The sequence below is a fragment of the Aythya marila genome (genome assembly GCF_965140915.1).
Source record: "Aythya marila genome assembly, chromosome: 25".
Taxonomy (NCBI): domain Eukaryota; kingdom Metazoa; phylum Chordata; class Aves; order Anseriformes; family Anatidae; genus Aythya; species Aythya marila.
Window position 1 is genome coordinate 2,524,773 of NC_139066.1, and position 22,335 is coordinate 2,547,107.

Here is a 22,335-nt window from a genome sequence, read left to right on the forward strand (position 1 = left end):
TTCAAGAAATCAGTTCCTTTCCACATTGCTTTCCCAGTAAAAATCCTCCCCACTGTTCACAGACACCATACTCCTGGCCCCAACTCACCCCTGTAACATACGATGCTTTCTCAGCATGCCACTTGGCCTCATCTTGACTTGAAGGTTGAAGACAGGTTCTGTGTGGGAAAGAGCATAAAGTGAGTTATGAGGACCTCATGAAAGAAACTCAGCACCTCCATCTTCCCTTCCTCTAAGACAGGAAGCTCCCACCAGCATACATGGCCAAGATGACTCTTGCTTCCTCATACCCTTATCTCAAGACTGTTTTTCACTAGCCTGGTAGTAGATTGGTAGGAGAGAGGCCTGCAATAGGAACTGCAGATGTCCAAAAAATCTGTTGGCTCAAGGGGTGTGTGTGTGTGCTTAATTTACACTAGACAGGGAAGGGAAGGTAGCAGAAATAATGGTCAGAGACTGAGAAACAAGGCAGAGCATGGGTTTGGGCCTGAGCGATGGCAACTGCACATGGAGGAAACCAGCATCAATGATGACAGGAAGAAATGGACAGAGGAGGGGTGGACAAAGAGCAGATGAAACATAGTCTGGGCAGATGGGTGGATGCATACATGGATTTGTGGGAGGAGAGTGCCAAAGCTGTTGGTTGAAGAGGGCAGTATTTAGTGGCAGCAGGAGTGAATGGCAGAAAAATATGAATGTATGGGAAGTTGGGCAGGAGGATGGAATTTGTAGTTGGATGCAAGGATGGCCATCCAGGCCAGTGGGGGGAAGATGAGTTTGTGGTGGTTTTACCCAGCTGGACAGCTAAGCTCCACCTCAACTGCTCTCTCACTACCCCTCCTCAAAGGGAAAGAGGGAGAACATAAGATGAAAAGGGCCTAAGGGCTGAGATAAGGACACGGCAATCATTCAGTAATTATTGTGACAGGCAAAACAGACTCAGCATAGGTAGGCTAGAGAAATTTATGACCTATTACTAACAAAACAGAGGAATGAGAAACTAAAAAAAAAAAAAAAATACCTTCCCCTCATCCACCCTCTTCCAACTCCTCCACCTGAGTGGCGCAGGGGAATGGGGAAATGGGGGCAGCGGTCAGTATATAGCACTTCATCTCTGCCACTCCTTCACAGTCACTCTGTCCCTGCTCCACATGGGGTCCCTCACATGGGATGCCATCCTTCCTGAACTGATCCTGTGTGGGCTTCCCACAGGCAGCAGCTCCTCAATGGTAGGACATGGTTGCCAGCTAGCAGCACTAAGAAGCTGCAAGAGAGCCAAAGAATCACAGAATCACAGAATCACAGAATTTCTAGGTTGGAAGTGACCTCAAGATCATCGAGTCCAACCTCTGATCTAACACTAACAGTCCCCACTAAACCATATCCCTAAGCTCTACATCTAAACGTCTTTTAAAGACTTCCAGGGATGGTGACTCCACCACTTCCCTGGGCAGCCTGTTCCAATGCCTCACAACCCTTTCGGTAAAGAAGTTCTTCCTAACATCTAACCTAAAACTCCCCTGGTGCAACTTTAGCCCATTCCCCCTCGTCCTGTCACCAGGCACGTGGGAGAACAGACCAACCCCCACCTCACTACAGCCTCCTTTAAGGTATCTGTAGAGAGCAATAAGGTCACCCCTGAGCCTCCTTTTCTCCAGAAACAGAGCTTAGCCAAACAGCCCTGAGCAGAGGTGGTCCAGTCCCCAGTCAGAAAGCTGACCAGCAGCCTGAGCATTGTGGTGGAAGTGTAGCAGGTCTCCAAGCTGGACAAATTCACCAGCACATCAGTTTGTGCAGATGCTGATCTGTCACCATCAGCAATGAAGGTTTTCCTAAGCACAGTCTGCAAAAAGAGAGGGAGGAGGAATCAAAGCACCTAGAATCAGGTGTCGCCCCTGAGCCTCCTTTTCTCCAGGCTGAACAAGCTCAGCTCCCTCAGCCGCTCCTCGTAGGACTTGTTCCCCAGACCCCTCACCATCTTCGGCGCCCTTCTTTGGACTCGCTTGAGCACCTCGATGTCCTTCTTGTAGCAAGGGGCCCAAAACTGAACACAGTACTTGAGATGTGGCCTCACCAGAGCCGAGTACAGGGGGACGATCACTTCCCTAGCCCTGCTGGTCACACTGCTTCTGATACAAGCCAGGATGCCGCTGGCCTTCTTGGCCACCTGAGCACACTGCTGGCTCATATTCAGCCGACTATCCACCATCACTCCCAGGTCCTTCTCTGCCTGGCAGATCTCCAACCACTCCTCTCCCAGCCTGTAGCTCTGCTTGGGGTTATTGCATCCCAGGTGCAGGACCCAGCACTTGGCCTTGTTGAACTTCATGCAGTTGGCCTCAGCCTATTGGTCCAGCCTATCCAGATCCTCCTGCAGAGCCTTCCTACCCTCAAGCAGATCGACACATGCGCATAGCTTGGTGTCATCTGCAAACTTACTGAGGGTGCACTCAATGCCCTTGTCCAGATCATTGATGAAGATATTAAAGAGGACCGGCCCCAGCACCGAGCCCTGGGGGACGCCACTAGTGACTGGCCTCCAACTGGACTTGACTCCATTTATCACAACTCTTTGGGCCCGGCTATCCAGCCAGTTTCTAACCCAACGAAGTGTGCGCCAGTCCAAGCCAAGAGCAGCCAGTTTCTTGAGGAGAATACTGTGGGAGACAGTGTCAAAAGCCTTGCTGAAGTCAAGGTAGACCACATCCACAGCCTTTCCCTCATCCACCCAGCGCGTCACTTTGTCATAGAAGGAGATCAGGTTCGTCAAGCAGGATCTGCCTTTCATAAACCCATGCTGACTGGGCTTGATCGCCTGCTTGCCCTGCAAGTGCCGCATGACGACTCTCAGGAGGATCTGCTCCATGAGCTTCCCTGGCACTGAGGTCAAACTCACAGGCCTGTAGTTTCCCGGGTCTGCCCTCCGGCCCTTCTTGTAGATGGGCGTCACGTTTGCTAGCCGCCAGTCGATTGGGACCTCCCCCGATTGCCAGGACTGCTGATAAATGATGGACAGTGGCTTGGCCAGCTCCTCTGCCAGTTCTCTCAGTACCCTTGGGTGGATCCCATCCGGCCCCATTGATTTGTGCACATCCAAGTACCATAGCAGGTCACCAACCAGTTTTTCGTGGATAGTGATGGCCACATTCTGCTCCCCATGCCCTTCCACCAGCTCAGGGTACTGGGTATCCAGAGAACAACTGGTATTGCCGCTAAAGACTGAGGCAAAGAAGGCATTGAGTACCTCCGCCTTTTCCTCATCTCTTGTAACTAAGTTTCCCCCCGCATCCAGTAAAGGATGGAGATTCTCCTTAGTCCTCCTTTTTGTGTTGATGTATTTATAAAAACGTTTTTTGTTATCTTTAATGGCAGTAGCCAGATTGAGTTCCAGATGAGCTTTGGCCTTCCTAATTTTGTCCCTGCACAGCCTTGCTACATCCTTAAAGTCCTCCCTAGTGGCCTGCCCACTTTTCCAAAGATTATAAACCCTCTTTTTTCTCCTAAGATCAAGCCACAATTCTCTGTTGAGCCAGGCTGGTCTTCTTCCCCGCTGGCTCGTCTTTGGGCACGTGGGGACAGACCGCTCCTGTGCCATTAAGATTTCCCTCTTGAAGAGCGCCCAGCCTTCCTGGACCCCTCTGCCCCTCAGAACCGCCTCCCAAGGGACTCCACCAACTAGTGTCCTGAGCAGCTCAAAGTCAGCCCTCCGAAAGTCCAATACAGCGGTTTTACTGGTCCCCTTCCTGGCCTCGCCAAGAATAGTGAACTCCACCATTTCGTGGTCACTCTGCCCAAGACAGCTCCCGACAATTACATCCTCCACCAGTCCTTCTCTGTGAAGAGAAGGTCTAGCGGGGCACCACCCCTGGTAGGTTCACTAAGCAGCTGCGTCAGGAAGCTATTTTCCACGCTCTCCAGAAACCTCCTAGACTGCTTTCTCAGGGCTGTGTTGTGCTTCCAGGATATGTCAGGAAAGTTGAAGTCCCCCACGAGTACAAGCGCTGAAGATTTTGCAACTTGTGTCAGCTGCCTGTAGAACTCATCATCCGTCTCTTCATCCTGGTTCGGCGGTCTATAGCAGACCCCGACCAGGACGCTAGCCTTGTTGTCCCTGCCGATCCTAACCCAAAGGGACTCGACCTTGTCATTCCCAGCCTCGAGTTCTACAACATCAAAAGACTCTCTAATATAGAGAGCCACACCACCACCCCTTCTGTGCTGCCTGTTCCTTCTGAAGAGCTTATAGCCAGGCATTGCAGCACTCCAGTCATGAGACTGGTCCCACCACGTCTCCGTGATGGCAACCAGGTCGTAGCCTGCCTGCTGCACGATGACTTCCAGCTCCTCCTGTTTGTTATCCATGCTGCGTGCATTGGTGTAGATGCACTTCAGCTGGGCCATTACCTTATCCTCCAGCCTTGCCTTTGTTCCCCCTGGCACAGCCCCAACTATCCTTGCTTCAGCCCCATCCCCCTTCTTACCTAGTTTAAAGCCCTCTCAATGAGCCCTGCCAGCTCCTGGCCCAGGATCCTTTTTCCCCTAAAAGATAGGGACCCGTCTGCGGCCATCAGGCCAGGTGCTGAGTAAAGTGCCCCATGGTTGAAAAACCCAAGATTTCTACGTTGACACCAGCCCCAGAGCCACGTGTTTAACAGGTGGGCTTTCCGTGTCCTCTCTGTACCCCTCCCTGCCACTGTAGGGATGGATGAAAACACCACCTGCACTCCCGCTCCATCCACTAACCGTCCCAGCCCCCTAAAGTTTCTTTTGATAGCCTTCAGGCTTCTCTCTTCAATGTTGTCACTGCCTGCCTGGACTATCAAAAGAGGATAATAATCAGAGTGGCGTACCAGGTTGGGAAGCTTCCTGGCAACGTCCCTGACCCTGGCCCCAGGGAGGCAGCAGACTTCCCTACGGGTAGGGTCAGGCCGACAAATAGGGCCCTCTGTTCCCCTAAGAATAGAGTCTCCAACAACAATAACCCTCCTGTCTTTCTTGATGGAGGCAGTCCTGAGGCGGGGAGTTGACCTCCTCGCCCTAGGCATCCTCCTGGGAACACTTGCTACCTCTTCCTCAGCTACTGGTCTGTCGAGCTCCAGGGCCTCAAACCTGTTGCGTAAGGGCACCTGGGAAGGTGGGGCCAGAAGGGGAGGGCATCGCCTGCGATGTCGAGCAGGGACCTGTTTCCATTCCTCCTCAACTCCCAGATCCCCTCCCTCTGCCCGACAGCAACAGGGCAGGGGGTCCACCCCCATTTGGGGTGTCTCACCCCGGTACCTCTCCTTGAGGCCCTACAGGGAGTTACTCCACAAGTCTATCTCCCGCTCACACTCCCTGATATCCCTCAACCTCTCCACCTCCTCCTTGAGCTCCGCCACCATGCGGATCAGGTCATCCACCTGCTCGCACCTCACGCACGCAGTTTCTCTGCCTCCCGCCGATGGCAGCAACAGGCTCAGACACTCCTTGCATCCGGTGACCTGAACCGCTGCATTTTTTAACGGGTAGTCGGTCTGGGTGTGTACCGACTTCCTGGAGAACGCACCGTGCCTGGTGGAGACCATTATCACCAAGCTAACGGCTGTCGTTAAGGCGGTGTTCGCATGGGCGGGGGGAACGCTCTGCCCTTCCTGCGCGCCCTGCCTGCGCGAACTGCCCCGCGCACTGCCGCGCCACTCCCTTCTGACGCGCCACGCCCTGTTTGCCCGTCCTGGTCGCCGCGCTCCTGGTCGCTCGCGCTCCCTAGAGGCAGCTTTTGAACGGCCAGGGAGGGGGCGCTGCTGGCTCCGCCTTCGCATCGTCAGCCCCCCTCACGAGGGCTGCCGGGTCCTGGCGGCTCCCTCAAGTAGGCTCGATGCCGGAAAAATTAGCCCTGCCTGGCCCGATCCCCCGCTCCGCTGCAGAACGCGTCTGCCCGGAGCCGATCGCCTCGGCAAAAAAAAATGGGGATGTGATTATCTATGCTAATCTATGCTATCCTCTTTCTATATGTCTCATATTTCTCTACTGTCCTACAACATAGAATGTCATTTTAAATGATATTTTACAGCATCTGAGTGTCCTTTTTAATGGGATCATAGTAAACCAGCAAATCCTGGTGCAAAACATTTGATGCAGGCATCAGATCCCAGTGAGAAATGCCTTTCTGGAAAAAGGAGGAAGACAGAATGAGTGCCCGGCTAGCCTGCATGAAAGTGTGGGGGCAGCTGCAAGGTATTTATTTGCTCAGGGGACTTCCCTGGTGCTTTTGGAAAGAGAAAAGGAAGTGCCTCAGTGTTCCAGTCCAGCTGAAGTATTAACTCATTTCAAGGAGTAAGGTGTAAGGAAGGAAAATTTGCACTGTGTTTGGTTGGTACCTAAGTGCTTGAAGAAGCCACAGGGATATTTGGAGCTAAAGTGGCTCTGCCTGAGCTGCCCGTGCAGGAGCACGTGGGTGACAGGTTGCAAACAGTGGGGAGGAAGGGCGGGGTGGCTTGGGCACCTCTGAGGTATGAGCTTCTTGTTGGGGAAAACGGGGATTGGAGACCTTGGTGACCCTGGGATGAGGAGTGGAGAGCGGAGTAGGTGGACAAGTATGGCAACGGCATTTCTATCTGGCCATTGGAGATGACGAAGGCAAAGGAGAGGGGCTGAAATGAAGCTTGGAGCACTGGGGCATCGTCCCTGCTTGCCTCTCCCCAGTCGATGAGGAAGAGGCATCTTGCTGAATTGTGTCCCACCTCCTTGCAAATGAGACCAGGCAAGGGGGGACCCCTCTGCAGCATGGCTCACAGTGAAGGCTGGGAGGCTGGGGCGTGCGGGGGTGGGAGGGATGAGTGTCTCCCACGTGCTCTGCTTGTAACACTGGGCAGATGGTGTAATAAGCAATGGGCTATGACTGTCCAACATACAGGAGCAGAAGTCAGCCTAATGCATGGAAATCCACCCCATTGCCCCAGGAGTAAACATGAATGTTAACACAAGCAGGGCGGGGGCGGGAAGGGGATGAACTGTCTTGCAAAGTCAGGGGATGAATTGTCAGGGGATGAACTGTCTTGCAAAGGTAGTGTCTCTAAATGGCCACCTCAGTTTCCCCTGCACCCACACAAGTACTTCAAACAAGTTCATCAGCTGGCCTTCCTGACGCTCTTCCCTGCCTTTGGTTTGCCAACATGCCTCATTGGGTCCAACAGGATACAGGTAGGGAGCCAATTTTGGAGCAGTGAAGAAGCCTTGGAAGAAGACATGGGCATCTTGGATCTTTCTTGTAGACATTGCTGAGCTTGCTTGAAGGCACACACCCACAGAGAATTGATTGCCAAAGCTGGAAATGGTTTGGGAATTGGTGAGCCTATATCCAGAGGTGGGGTGCTGTTTTGAGGACCACTTAGACCTCCTTGTTCCCCAATGCAAAGTCTATTTTAGTTGAGGGCTGGAGTCACCAAAGTGCACTAAGTTGCTCCCATCCTGCAGCAGTGGATTCTTGCTGCCAAGGAAATAGTAAGTTGGCACTGAAAATGACGGACAGGGTCCATCATTTTAAGATGGTGTTTGTACCATACTTTCTGTTGGCTTTTTGTTTCTGAGCTGTGGGAAAGAGATTTTAATTCCCCACTAGATGCACCATACAGAAGTTCTGCTGCTGGGCTTGCGGTTGCAATGTATGAACCTCATCCATGATCAAGTATTTGGGCTATGTTGAATGCATACAACTGAATGAAAAATAAGTAAAGAATATGGATCATAGCAGATGGAGCTATACTCTACTCATTGGCATCCAGTGACAGGATGAGAGGCAATGGGAACAAGGTAAAATACAGGAAATTCTGATTACATGTAAGAAAAACATTCTAACTTCAGAGGTAGTCAAACAATGGAACAGGTTGCCGAGAGGTGCTGTGGCGTCTCCATCCTTGAAGATGTTCAGAACTGAACTAGGCAAGACCCTCAGCCCGCTGCTGTAGTTGACTTGCTTTGAGTGAGTGAGTTGGACTAGAGATCTTAAAAGCTTCCTTCCAACTTCAGTAATTCTCTGTTTAAATGCTAGTAAGCATTGCAGTCCCACACATCTCTTGATGACTCAGACACTTTTGCAGCTGCCATCAGGATTTATGGGACTTCTACTTCCCCTCCTGACGGATTCCTGCTTGGCCATCCAAGGCTCTTTGGGTGCTTTGTCAGAAGTGAAAAACACACAAATGCTTAGCCTTAGAGCTTGGTACATTCCAGTAATCTTTTGTATGCATTAAACAATAAACAATTGTTTTATTCTTTTAAACAACATATTTTTGATAGCAGACTCTCAACACTGGCTAAATATACCTGAAAAAAGTGACCCAAAAAGAGGACCATGACAAGATCCTATGATTACTGGTGGGCCAGATATTGGTAGAATAAGCTGATAAGGTGTATATAAGGTAATATAACAACTCAAATCTGTGACCCACCTGGGAGGAGCATGTAAGGTTCTATTCTACTTGTTGGAGTTTCTGTCACCTGCCACCACAGAATGACAGTCTGTAATGTCTCCACACATCAGCTCTGACACATCAGCTTCCCCATGCAGTCCCATGAGTTAGGGTCAGTTTAAAACCCTTAGCTTTGACCAGGTGATCAACAATATCTATACTGCTAAACGTGGCAGATTATAGACCTACAATCATGCTTATCTCTAATATTTGTCCCTACAAGGCAACACACAAAGCTCAGAGGAGATGAATCCCAACAGAGGTTTCTTCTTTCCTGTTACGGTATTTTTTGTGCTTAGGTGAATTGATCAAATAATACATTTTGCTCTTGGAAGTAACACATTATTTACTCTTGGAAGACTAAATGATGTGTCTTGGTTTCTGGAGTTTGTTCAAAGAGAAACTTTGTGTGCTGTACAAAAATATGAGGCAGAAGAATTATGGGAAATCTGGCCAAGATGCCCTGATTTACCAGGTAAAATGGCACATACAGTCATCGCTTATGGACTTAGAGCATTCATTGACCGTGGATGAGACTGATTCCAGTTTCCTTCCCCCTCTGAGAAAGCTAGGGCTGTTTTCTTCCCTCCTCCTGAATGAATACTCTAATGTCCTGAAGTCACATATCTGCAATTGCTTCTACAAACCTCTCAGTCACTTTGCCAAAAGCTATTATTCATGGCATAAAGAACAAGTAGCAGAGAGATGCAAAATACAAATGACAGTATGGCCTGGGTAGCAAGATAATTGTCTAAGATGCATTGCAGTCTCTGCTACAGTAACTTTACTGTGTTCTCTTCTCTTCTCTTCTCTTCTCTTCTCTTCTCTTCTCTTCTCTTCTCTTCTCTTCTCTTCTCTTCTCTTCTCTTCTCTTCTCTTCTCTTCTCTTCTCTTCTCTTCTCTTCTCTTCTCTTCTCTTCTCTTCTCTTCTCTTCTCTTCTCTTCTCTTCTCTTCTCTTCTCTTCTCTTCTCTTCTCTTCTCTTCTCTTCTCTTCTCTTCTCTTCTCTTCTCTTCTCTTCTCTTCTCAAAACAAGTATTGGTTTTTCTTCTTCTCTTCCCTTTCCTCCCCTGTCAAATAATGAGATGCTCATTACCCAAACCCCAAGTGGTAAGATGAGGGGAAATGAACTCAAGCTGTGCCAGGGAAGGTTTACATTGGATATTAGGAGAAATTTACCTACCGCAAGGGTTGTGCATCATTGGAATAGGCTACCCAGGGAAGTGGTTGAGTCACCATTCTTGGAGGTCTTCAAGAAACGTGTAGATACAAAACTCAGTAGCATGGTTTAGTGGTGGACTTTAGTACTAAGTTAAAGGTTGGACTAGGTGATCTTAGAGGTCTTTTCCAACCTGAATGATTGTATGATCTATTACAAGATGTTGGGAGCATGTGGGGGGTGGAGAATTTTTGTTTATCTATGAAATAAAGAATATTTCTTTCATAAAGCAATAAAATTCAAAAAAAAAAAAAAAAGAAAAAAAAAAGAGAGAAATCTTCATCTCTAGCATCTGATACAAGGTGATGCATTATGAATACTGAATTAGTAAGTTTCATATACACTCATACTGGACAAAAGAAACAAAAACTTCCTGAGTGCACTTTGAGATACATCCAATTTCCTAGTGTTTCAAGTTGTCAGGACATTTAAAAACAGTTGAACATAAAAGAAACATACAATCCAAATATGCAGAGGAGAAGATTCCTTTCAAGCAGCATAAGTTTATATCTTACTCAGCTCAGCTATAATTTTGACTAGTGCTCCTTTCACTTCTTTGTTCCTCAGGCTGTATATCAAGGGGTTTAATGTAGGAATTATGACTGTGTAAAAGAGAGCTATGATTTTCTTAGTGTCTTGTGAATTATTGGTCTTGGGCTGTAAGTAAATCAAGGTCCCACTACCATAATATAGTGTTACAACAATTAGGTGTGAAAAACAGGTGGAGAAAGTCTTGCATCTTCCCTCTGCAGAGGAAATCTTCAGAATGCTGGAGATGATGCAGGCATAGGATACCAGGATGAGACAAAATGGTGTAAAGATGACCAGCACTGTGGCTGTAATTGTCTGCTTCTCATAGAAGGAGGTGTCAGTGCAGGAGAGCATAATGATTGGTGGAATATCACAGAAGAAGTAGTTAATCTTGTTGGGCCCACAAAATGGCAATGTGAACACCCAAACTGTCTGCACCACAGACACAACATTACCACTAGCACATGACAGCAGGACTAGGAAAAAACAAGCTCTGCTGTTCATGATGATTGCATATCTAAGGGGGTTGCATATGGCCACATAGCGGTCATAGGCCATGGCTGCCAACAGGTAGCATTCGGTAGCTCCTAAGAAAATCACAAAGTAGAGTTGTGTGGCACAGCCCACGTAGGAAATTCTCCTCTCCTCTGACAGGAAGTTTACTAACATCTTGGGAACAACAATGGATGCTGTAGAAACATCCAGGAAGGATAAGACCCGGAGGAAGAAGTACATGGGCATGTGGAGGTTGGGATGCACTGTGGCAATGAAGAAGAGAAGATTTCCAGTGATAGTGAATGTATAAATCAAGCAGAATGTGAAGAACAGCAAGTTCTGCAGTTCTGGGTGGTTGGACAGTCCAGAGAGGACAAATTCTGTCAGAAGAGTATGGTTTCCTAGTTCTGGTCTTTCTGTTGGCTTCATCTGGGAGGAAGCAAATGGACAGGGTGTCAGAGGAGTAGTCACTGCAATGAGATCAGAGCGTTTCAGCCAGTTACTGAAGCAAGGAGCCTCTGGGAATCCCTGGGGAGGCATTGGATTGAGGGTTACCACTCTGGAGGTGGCTTTGCTGAACAAAGAAGGCAATTGCTGTGTGTGCTGTAAGAGTGTAACACTGGTGTTCACTAAGTTTCATAGTGTGCGAGAGTGACCCAAACATACAACTATTAGTAGTTGGTATTTAAGGGTTTGCTTCATTACAGGCGTAGGGTTAATTGCCAAGAACATGTGCTCCCCCAGATGTCAGGTTAGTGGTCCCAAATGGTTCCATAGGAATTCCCTGCACTAAAGACAAAGCCCAGCTGACAACGAAAACACTGACAAACGGAAGAAAGGAAGAAAGGAAGGAAGGAAGGAAGGAAGGAAGGAAGGAAGGAAGGAAGGAAGGAAGGAAGGAAGGAAGGAAGGAAGGAAGGAAGGAAGGAAGGAAGGAAGGAAGGAAGGAAGGAAGAAAGAAAAAGGAATACAACAAAGCAAAACCAAGTAGCCTTTGTCTATTCTTTCTGTTAACAAAAGAAGGGATAATAAAGATACCCACAGAGAACACCAATAAGGCATAAAGAGTGAAGTTCAGTGCTGTCTGCCTCATTAGTCACATTGATTCATTATCCTGAAGAGTGCCTCTATGTGTGTGATGCAGATGGAGCACTATGCAGCACTGTGCCAACTGTGGCAGCTTCATGTTTTGTTACTGCCCAGAAGGGGAAACTGAGAGAAAGAGAGAGAAGAAATTAGACTGCCACAGCAGAACAAATGGTCATTAACTCTGCATTCTCCAGGCTCAAGTTCTGTTACCTAGGGGGGAACCCAACATTGGACTACACTAGTGAATCTCAAGGCACAAAATGTTCTTTGGTGGCAGAAGTGTATCCTTATATGGGGAGAGTGGTGCGGAAGTACATTTTCCACAATACATATAGGGACCTTGTCAAGAGACCACAACAAAAGAGAATAATACATTATCAAAACAAGAGCAATGCTCACAACCCTGTCATGATTCAGCCACCTTTTGTAAATACTTAATCCAATTTCTTTGTCTGCTGTATCTTACCCTTTTGCTGCCCTTTTGTCTGTGGTTTTTCCAACATGAACAAGGAAGTCAAAGTTGTGGATGTGGGAGCCACAGATGATTTTAATTTATATATAAAATAAGGGAACTCTTAACATCTTCAGGCATTTAAAAATCTAATGTATTTGAAGGGAATCTTTGTGGTTTTCATTGTTTCTATTGGGATGGAAATGAAAGAATAGTACATTACTGAAGTTCCAGTTTTGAGAGAGACCTCGATATAGCCTACTCAGAATAGAGAAGAACATTAAAAGTTACCCTTAGACTGGAAGGACATGTATTTACAATACTTTTCTTAACTTTTGAGGTCCAATTAGCTGAAGTAGAGTCTGCCTAAGCTCTTTGATCATTTACAAAGTTTTAACCTATTGCCTTGGTTTAGCTTTTAATTAAAGTTAATTAAACTCGTGGCAGTCATTGCTTTACTGATAGGTTAGTGTTTTATTACCTAATGAAAAACACCTGTGAAGAACAACTCTTACTTTGTGTACTTCTTTTTTAGTAACTATGAGGACTTACAAGTTTTGGTCTTAATACTTCCTTTTGGTCTTAGAACTTCCTTAGTACTTCCTTTGTATAATAACAATAGGCATTCTGAAGTAAGTGTCTTACCTTCGGCAGCTCTGCCGTACAGTGTCTCCAAAACGGGTTAGGTGATTTTCACTAGAAGAATTTCCTTTTTTTTTTCTTCTTACATTACGGACAGCATTGGACCGATGATGCCTACAGCCAGCTTACATTGCAGTGTCCCCTCACAAAGCTTACATTTTTGTTGGTTTGGTTTGGTTTGTTTCTTGGCCAAGAGAATATCTGAACTACCTCTGAGTCATCATTTACTCCGAGTTTAAGAAGACTCTCTTGAAATCTCTATTTCCCTTTTGGGTGGGATCTATTTCAGATGACTTTGGAACTGTAGAAGTTGGTTGATCTGAACTTGAGGCTCCCTCTGTAGACAATGGGAGGGAGCGAGCCAATTCCATACTTCTAATAGTAGATCAAATGCTATTTTGAGTGGCAAACTTCTCTTACTTGTCTGTAAAGGGGGATCAGAGTGACTTCTTCAGACTTAAGCATATCATGTTTTACATGTTTAATGCTATGAATTGTGCATCCTGAAAGAGTTGATGATCATTGTTAAGCAAGAGGGTGTGAAAAATAGCTGAAAACATCAAAAGATGTGTGATTCAAGTGATATAACTATGGGAGAGAAAGCTTTGTTTTAGCCCTACCTTAACCACTGATCTAGTCTGCTGTCTTTGTCTATTTGGACTGGATGCTTTTAGGGGCTGTAGCTGACATTTCATTCATTTCTAGCTAATTATTTTGAATCCTCCCCTCCCCTCTTTCCCTTCCCTTCCCTTCCCTTCCCTTCCCTTCCCTTCCCTTCCCTTCCCTTCCCTTCCCTTCCCTTCCCTTCCCTTCCCTTCCCTTCCCTTCCCTTCCCTTCCCTTCCCTTCCCTTCCCTTCCCTTCCCTTCCCTTCCCTTCCCTTCCCTTCCAAGGCAAAAAAAAACTTGAAAAGCAAGTTTTACAATGACACGTCACCCCCAGAAAGAACTGAGACATCAGAATTCATTTCTGAAACAACCTCAAAGACACCAGTATCAAAGACTACGGCATTGAGTGGGTATATCACATCCCCTGTCATGCACAAGCCTCTGGAAAAAATGGAAAAATACAATGGACTGTTAAAGACTACACTAAGAGCAATGGGTGCTGGGACATTCAAACATTGGAATATGCATTTGGAAAAAGCCACCTGCTCAGTCAACACTAGGAAATCTGCCAATTGATCTGACCCTGCCCCGTCAAAACTTTTATTTAACGTAGAATGGGATAAAGTCCCTGTAATGCACATACAAACAAAATAAGCAAGCAAACAACAACAACAAACTACATGCTGGCAAAGACAGTCTTGGTTATTCCTGCCTCAGGCAACAGCAAACCAAAGAAGAATGAATTTTGATGGAACCAAAGTGCAGCAATGATACAACTGAAGAAGTATCGTAGTATTGCACCAGAGCTGGTCTCTGCATGCAAAAATTTAACACCACACACCACCTCTTCTACCCTGAAAGACCCTTATGTCTGATGGAGCCCAAAGTCATGAAAGCTACAGCCCTTGCATAGAAGGCTGAACCACAGAGGGATAGGCCGTAGACCAAGGGATATCTGTGTGTATATATCAAAAGGCTGGAAAGGCGGTGATGATTAATGAGAATGTTTTGGAAACTCTGACACCTGACCATGACATAAATGGTATAGAATAAGAGGTGGATATTGCCTTGGTTTTGGCTAGGACAGAGTTAATTTTCTTCATAGTGGCTGCTATGGTGCCATGTTTTGGATGTAGGAGGAAAATAATGCTGATAAGACACTGGTGTTTCAGTTGTGGCTAAGCAGTTCTTACCCTAAGCCAAGGGCTTTTCAGCTTCTCATACTGCCCTGGTAGTGAGGAAGCTTAGAATCCACAAGAAATTGTGAGGGGATGCAGCCAGGACAGCTGACCCAAACTGAGCAGAGGTGTCTTCCATACCATATGACACCACACGGAGCAATAAAACTGCAGGGAGTTGACCAAGGGGGCTACCATTATCTGGAGACAGGTTTGGCATGAGTTGGGTGTTAGCGAGAAACTGTGTTGCATATCACTTGTTTTTTGTATTCTTCCCCCTCTCCCCCATTTTCTTTCCTATTAAACTGTCTTTATCTCAACCCATGAGTTTTATCTGTGTGGTACTTAGCTGCTGGCTGGGTTAAACCACAGCACACTGGCTGCCCAGGTCTCCAAGTACTCAGCGAAAAATCCTAAAATCTGAATAAGTCTGTGATGAACCTTTGCCTCTTCTGTGATGGAACACAGTTGCATAAACTAAATTAAACTAAACTAAATTGTGGTAAATACATGTATATTAAATGAGTAAGACTTTCCCATTCTTATGCAATAGCTTTGTTCTCTGTTCATCACTCCTTAATTTCCTGGACTACTATATTATTGTGATAACGATAAATTAACAATATTTCATGCAATGCATTGATCTGAACAAAGAATATTTCTTAAAAGAAAGTTTGGACATTTTGAAAATTTTGAAATAGAATATATATACTGCTCTCAAAAGCAATCAAAAATATTTTCATGCTTATTGTCAAGTCTTATGTTCTGCATTTTTTCACCTGATCACAAATAGTCCACATGAAAAGAAAATCAAAACAAAAACAAAGAAACAAACAAAAAATAAATATACGTTCATATATATGGAACAACCATATATAAATTCCCTAGAATTTTTTAAAAAATAGAAACTTAAAAAATAACTGGACCCTTAGTAAAATGAACCACTGTAATGGACAAGGGATGTTTTCATTGGTTTAATTCGTGTTGTTGATTTTCTGTTTTCATACAGGTTCATTGTTTTATTAGTCTACAACCACTTTGATTTCCAAGCAGCTATTACCTTCAGAGACAGCATCTTATCTTGCGTCAATTGTTATTTAAATTTCTTTCTATGATTCTATGATTCTTCTTCTAAAGCAAAAATCAGTTATTAACACATTATCTACTTTGCTTTTACATTTATTTGTAAAAGAAAACAACCATCTAAGAAAGGAATGACAGTTGTGAATTTCTCATTCTGAAAAAGACATTGTTGAGAAATTTCTTGATGGCATTCTTCATCTCTGTGTTCCTTAATGTGTAGATTATGGGATTCAGCATTGGGGTGATGATAGTATAAAGAGACGACATGGCTTTGTCCGCCACAAACTTTTTGAATGGCCATGCATAGATGAAGATGCAGGGTACAAAATGGATGCTCACCACTGCAACTTGGGCTCCACAAGTGGAAAAGGCTTTGTGCTTCCCTTGTGTGATATGTGCCCTGATTTTGACCAAGATGACAACATGTGACACAATCAGGACAATAAATATGAGGATCATAAGCAGTCCGCTGTTGGAAACCATGAGCAACTCTACCGCATAGATATCTGTACAGGCTAGTTTGATTACCTGTGGGAAATCGCAGTAGAAATTGTCTAGTAAATTTGGTCCACAGAATGGCAACTGAATGATCAGTGCTACCTGCACAATAGAATGAACAAATCCCCCTATCCATGCTCCTGCAACCAGGCCAAGGCAAACATTGTGATTCATGATATTTAAGTACTGCAAAGGTTTATGAACAGCCACATACCGATCCAGAGTCATCACTGTGAGGAGGAAAACCACAGCACCTCCTGTGAAATGGAAGAAGAAAATCTGTGCAATGCATCCTCCAAAACTAATGGACTTATACTCAGATAGGAAGTCCCATAGCATCTTGGGCAGAGTCACTGAGGATTCACTGAGGTCTATGAGGGCTAAATTTCCTAGAAAAAAGTACATAGGCTTGTGAAGCTCTTGATCTATGATTACTGTGGTGATGATGGTGACATTTCCAAGCCAAGTCATTGTGTAAATTATGAGGAAAGTTGCAAAAAGTACATACTGTAACATGGCACTTTCAGTAAAACCAACAAAGAAAATATTTTTCACAGTGGTGGTGCAATTCTCCAGCTCCATTACTACCCTATAGGATGCAACCAACAGAGATGAGATTAGGTGAAGCAGTTATTATTCATAAATATACTTACTAAGAGTAGTCTATTAGCTATTCTACTGTTCTGCCTCAAATGTGATAGGCCATTGTATTTCTTTAGCTTTTCTTGCACTGCAGTTTTAATCTGTAGAAGTCCTCTTCTTACAAAGTCTTCCAGTACATCCTTGAAAATGATCAGCCATAGGATTCATGTCATTTGACTCTAAATGCAGGTTTCAATTCAGAATTTTGGCACCTGAATTTGCATATCTGCATTTTGTCCATCTTCATGTAAACTACACTTCTAAGCTTTTGCTATAGTTAAAGTAGGTGGGCATGATTTGACTAAATGTAAGTGCTCAGTGTCATTTTAGATATCCCTAGGTAATCCAGATATAATCACAGAACTGGGAGATTACAGAATTAATGTGACATAGTATCTATGTAAAACCTTGGCATCATGCTGTTCTAGAGATAGCTGGTGTGTATCAGTAGGAGATCTCATATAGCATAGATATATGTGTTTAGTCAGCTGAATTCCATCCCTGGGCTTTGGTCAGTAAAGTCAAACAAAAACTAGAATGTCAAAATACTCTCTGTAAAAGAAAACTTATTCCTTCAGCTGTCCATGTTCCAAATGTTCAGTCTATGTGTGGGATTCAAGTGGAATTTCCACAGATGTGTCCTCCTTCCTTCTGTCCCTCCTTTCCTCCTTCCTTCCTTTTTTCCTTCCTCCCTCCCTTCCTTCCTCCCTTCTTCCCTTCCTCCCTTCTTCATCTTCCTCATTTATTCCCTCATTCTAATGACTCTGCATGCAACTGCAGACCTGCTGTATTTATTTCCCATATTGCAATATAGCTACCTTTTTAATCACACCAAAAGACCTCACAAAAGTTAGAGAAATACTTTGATCCTTTTTTGCATGTCAATAGGCAGGCAAAATGACATACCTAGCAGATTCTGGAGTTTCTTCTTCTCCAAAAGTGGCCTGATTCCTTGTCTGTGGTATGGATGATGAAGAGCTGTGATGGGAAACTTCTTGGGATAGCTAGCTTTGAAATCAGCAAAGATGACGTGAGGTATGGATTCTTCAGATACACAAGAGCCAGTTATATTCTAAAGATATCTGTTATTCCTTGTGCAGTTTGGTGGAGGCTCAAGCTTCCTGCTAGTGGGTAAAAAGATTGTTGCAGATAACACTTCACTTTCATGTGACATACACTAAAATAAAAAAAAAAAAATTATCTTCAAGGGCTTTAAAAATATTGTAGAATCTGCAAGGTATGTGTTCTCAGTGTTACTTGTACCTTTTGGAAAAACAGAAGTGTTTCTTCAGTCTGCATGCTCAGTATAAAAGAGCTGGTCTCAGGGTTTTACCCTTCTCTTTAAAGATGCAAATTGTCTATCCAAATTTTGATAGTTCCAATTTACAAGATTCGTCTTAGCTAGTTGTCTACGCTGATTTCACACTAAACACAAAGAAACAATTCTTTTCACAGCACAGCTTTAAAAATGACCTTTAAGGTGTTTACCCCAAAGTAATCGAAAGCAAGTTCAGTAGTATTGCTTTCTCCTTCGACTATACAATCTTAACGTCTATCTCCGATGAGTTTCTGAATAATTCCAGCTAAGGGCTTGTCAATGATTGCAGCACTGCAACAGGTAGTTGCTTAGTAAAACTGTCATAATTGAGTATGTGATTGGCTGGTTTAACGCATGAGTGAAGGGGGTGTATTCCACATAAATTTAAGCATTTAGACACTTTAATTAGGAGTGAGCAAGCGTGCAAGCATACAAGCAAACAAATAAGATTATTCACTTTTTTTTTTTTTTTCCAGGCAATGAGATCTGCTAGGTAGCATAATGTAGACAGATAGGATGATAGGATTCATCTCACTTAAACATAGCTGCCTAAAATTTAATTGACTAAGTCTACACATATCATCCAGTTCCTATCTGTAAGCAGTGGGAGAAGATAGTTACTTATAAGCAGAATTTATCTAATTAGAGTTGTCCCAAACTGGTCAGATGAATCACCACAGCTGCTGATACAATTTCAAAAGGGGAGTAACATCCATTTATCAGAGAAGGAGTAAGGGAGCTGGTACTCATGTTTTTCCAGGCCTAGTCTAGGAGACAAGCTATTCTTTGTCTAGTGTATGGGAATGGAAAGGGTTGTTTCTATTGTTATTTCACTGCCTTGATTTTGTTTAAATTTTGGCCACCTTAGGAAATATCTTCACTTTGCCAATTAAGTTACCTGTACAATTTGCCCTCCGTGCCTCCTGTGATTACTCATCTGGGATTACTCTTGCTTCAAATCCAACCTCTAGGATGTTCCGAAGACTGGTGCAGTTCTGAGGAGAGCTCACTCCATTTTCTGTTTTCTATTGGCAGTAAGGTTGACACCACATAAACTTTGACTTTTTTTCACCAGAAACAATTTGTAAAGCTATCCCGGCTTTTGCTGCGCTCTCAAACACTCCTAGATGACCTTACCTTATTGCATGTAACAATGGCACTTTGGCATTCATGTTTCAAACCTTCTTCTGGGTAATGGTTCAGGCACTTCAGCATGTAATAATAACAATTACATTTTAAGATGCTTTATTGGTCTCTGAGAGAGGTCTAGCTTAACTGATCATAACAAAAACACAGCCAGTCTTAAGCAGTGAGCTTGAGCTGCACTGCAAGATGTTTTTTTAGAAGGGAAAAAAAATAACTCCATAGGACACCTCTTTGTATTACAGATAAATACATCATGTTAGCAATGAAGATGAGGCTGATGCAGCTCCATGTCTCCAGGACCAGCCAGAACCACGGCTGAACATCTGTCCCCAGTTGGCACACACACACAGAGCAAACCTACACACCATATGTATGTACAAATATACATACATAGCTAGAACACAGAGCACCCTTGAAAAAGAGAGAGAGAAAGAGAGAAAGAGAGAGAGACAGAGAGACAGAGACAGAGAGAGAGAGACAGAGAAAGAAAGAAAGAAAGAAAGAGAGAGAGAGAGAGAGAGAGAGAGAGAGAGAAAGAAAGAAAGAAAGAAAGAAAGAAAAGAAGGAAGAAAGAATTGGATGAGGAACACTGACAGAATGAAATGCAAACTCTGCTGACTGGCCTACAAAATATTAATTTTTTAGTTTGCTTTTTAAAGAGAAAGGTAACATAAGCCATCTCAGGGTACATTGTTTGCCTGACTTCAGAATCTTCACAACAAACAACTAATGGCAAAATGGTTAATTATATTTAGCATTTTTTTGTTGTTGTTGTTTAGATGTGCCCAGGGAAATTAACTTCCCTGTGCAACATTGGAAGCCTAATTAAAACGCTGGAGAAACAAACTTAAGGAAACTTCACTTAAGCTTCAACTAACTTTGCTTCTGAGAGCTGATCTACTTTTACCTCCAAGAAATGAGTTAGAAAATTTGATTATTTTTTTTTAATTTTATTTCCAAAACGGGCAAGGTAAGATCTAAAGTGACTTTTTGTTTTATTTTGTAAAAAGATTATTTACTCTAATACAGTAACACTAGAGTGATCAGCCTGAATCACTTCAACGGAACATGCCTTTCAAATGGCTACAGATTTTACTTTTGCCTCTTTTAAAGATGATTCAGATTGCACTCCAAGAGGAAATAAACATTCAAAATCATTCATCCATTAATTCTAAACTTTTTTTTTTATGAGCCCACCCATCAGACTCTACCAGCAATATATCATGTTCCCTGAATTCACCTCTCCTGTTCCTTGTTTCTATGTGCCACATGTGCATGAAACAAACCCCAAATGAATAGCTCACACAAACAGGAACTTATGTTGTTGATAATGAGATTGGTCTTCATCTAGTGTAAATCAGAATTTCACCCCTAATAATAAATACTGGTTTTTGGTGTCTAAGAAACACAGCTATTGATTTTGCTAGAGTCTACCTCACTCACACATGCCATCCTGTCTCCTTCATAAAGAACGGATGTTCTGGTTAAATTGTGCCATTTAGTAGATCATGGCTTCACAGGATGTAGCCAAAATAGACCTAGGCAGCAGCTTATGGTTGGATTCATGTCTCTAACTCCCATACATGAACTATTGATTCCAACATGTCCAAATTATGTTTTTTTGTTTGTTTGTTTGTTTGTTTGTTTCCTTCTTTTTCATTTCTTTTTGTACACCAACTCATTGGCAGTAATAACCTGGAAAGATGGAGAGGAACACAAGGCGGATGCATTGTCTGTCCAACTTCAGCAGTATGAAGAAAGCCTCTCTTCCGCTCTATGGGCCTGTGTCTCAGCTGTGAGGAAACTTCCCCAAGAGGTCCAGCAAATCAAAGAGTTATGCCCTAATCCTTATCTATATGAACCAGTGTCTCAGCTATTAGGAGTAAGTGCTCCTCTGCCCAAGAGAGGACATAGCGGGTACACACCATGTGCCATGCTGTGGTTTTACCTGTGCAACCACAGGGAGGACATGAGGAAGTGGGATGGAAAATCTACCTCAACACTAACACATAGATACACGAATTACAAGGAAAAACAATGGAAAAAGGGACTGAAAAAGGGACTGCTAAGAAAATGACTGCTCCAGTATCCAGTGAGCAGATCTCCAGAACAGATGAGTTGAGTTTACTCCTGGCTTCAGTGAAGGGACATTTGATCCACATTTACATGAAGTGAGTAATGAATTTCAACACAGTGACCACAACTGATTGGAAGGGCCCTGCCTCCAGCCAGGCAGAGGAAAGGAGCAATCAGGTTTATTGGACTGTGTGGATTCAAAGGCTTGGCACATCAGACCCACAGAAGTATTAGGCTCTAGTGGACACTAATACACGGTGTAACTTAATGCCATCAAGTTAGAAAGGGGCAGAACCCATCTTTGTTACTGGAGTGACAGGGACAGCTGGTTGCATTGGCGGCTGAGGTGAGTCTAACAGGAATTGAGTGGCAAAAGCACTTGGTGACAAGTCTGGAGGCTCTGGTGCATCTTTGTCATAGACTACCTCATGGTATGGTATTTTAAGGATGCCAAAGGGTACTAGTGGGCTTTTGGCATAGCTGCCTTGGAGACAGAGGAAATTAAACAGCTGCCTACCTTGCCCAGTCTCTCAGAAGACCCTTCTGTTGTGGGACTGAAGAGGGCTGAAGAACAGCTGATATTGCTAATACATTTTTCACAATCCTTTTGGCAGCAGAGTGCAGGCCACACTTGGCTTTCACTTGGAGTGGTGTCCAGTACACCTGGAATCAACTGCCCCAGGGTGGAAATACAGCCCTACCATTTGCCATAGACTGATCCAGGCTGCACTGGAACAGGGGGAAGCTCCAGTGCACCTGCAATACATTGATGACATCATCAAGTGGGACGGTACAGCAGAAGGAGTATTTGAGAAAGGGAAGAAAATATCTCCAAGTCCTTCTGAAAGCTGGTTTTGCTGTAAACCAAAGTGATATTAAGGGACCTGCAAAGCAGATCCGGTTTTTAGAAATAA

General features: G+C 44.3%; 3 protein-coding genes across 3 annotated transcripts in view; 1 reads left to right on the plus strand and 2 right to left on the minus strand.

Annotated features, from left to right (window-relative positions):
- The window catches only part of PLA2G4C (phospholipase A2 group IVC), a gene marked incomplete at its 5' end in the record, with an annotated part of 99,174 nt that overhangs the window by 34,232 nt on the left and 42,607 nt on the right, over positions 1–22,335 (plus strand). The gene's annotated exons all lie outside the window — the stretch shown is intronic.
- On the minus strand, positions 10,170–11,120 carry LOC309887335 (olfactory receptor 10A7-like; the record flags this gene model as incomplete). Its single annotated transcript, XM_082778960.1, has 1 exon — positions 10,170–11,120. The coding sequence occupies one exon, from the start codon at positions 11,118–11,120 to the stop codon at positions 10,170–10,172; it is 951 nt and encodes a 316-aa protein (XP_082635086.1).
- LOC309887336 (olfactory receptor 4D1-like) lies at positions 15,862–16,710 on the minus strand (the record flags this gene model as incomplete). Its single annotated transcript, XM_082778961.1, has 1 exon — positions 15,862–16,710. The coding sequence occupies one exon, from the start codon at positions 16,708–16,710 to the stop codon at positions 15,862–15,864; it is 849 nt and encodes a 282-aa protein (XP_082635087.1).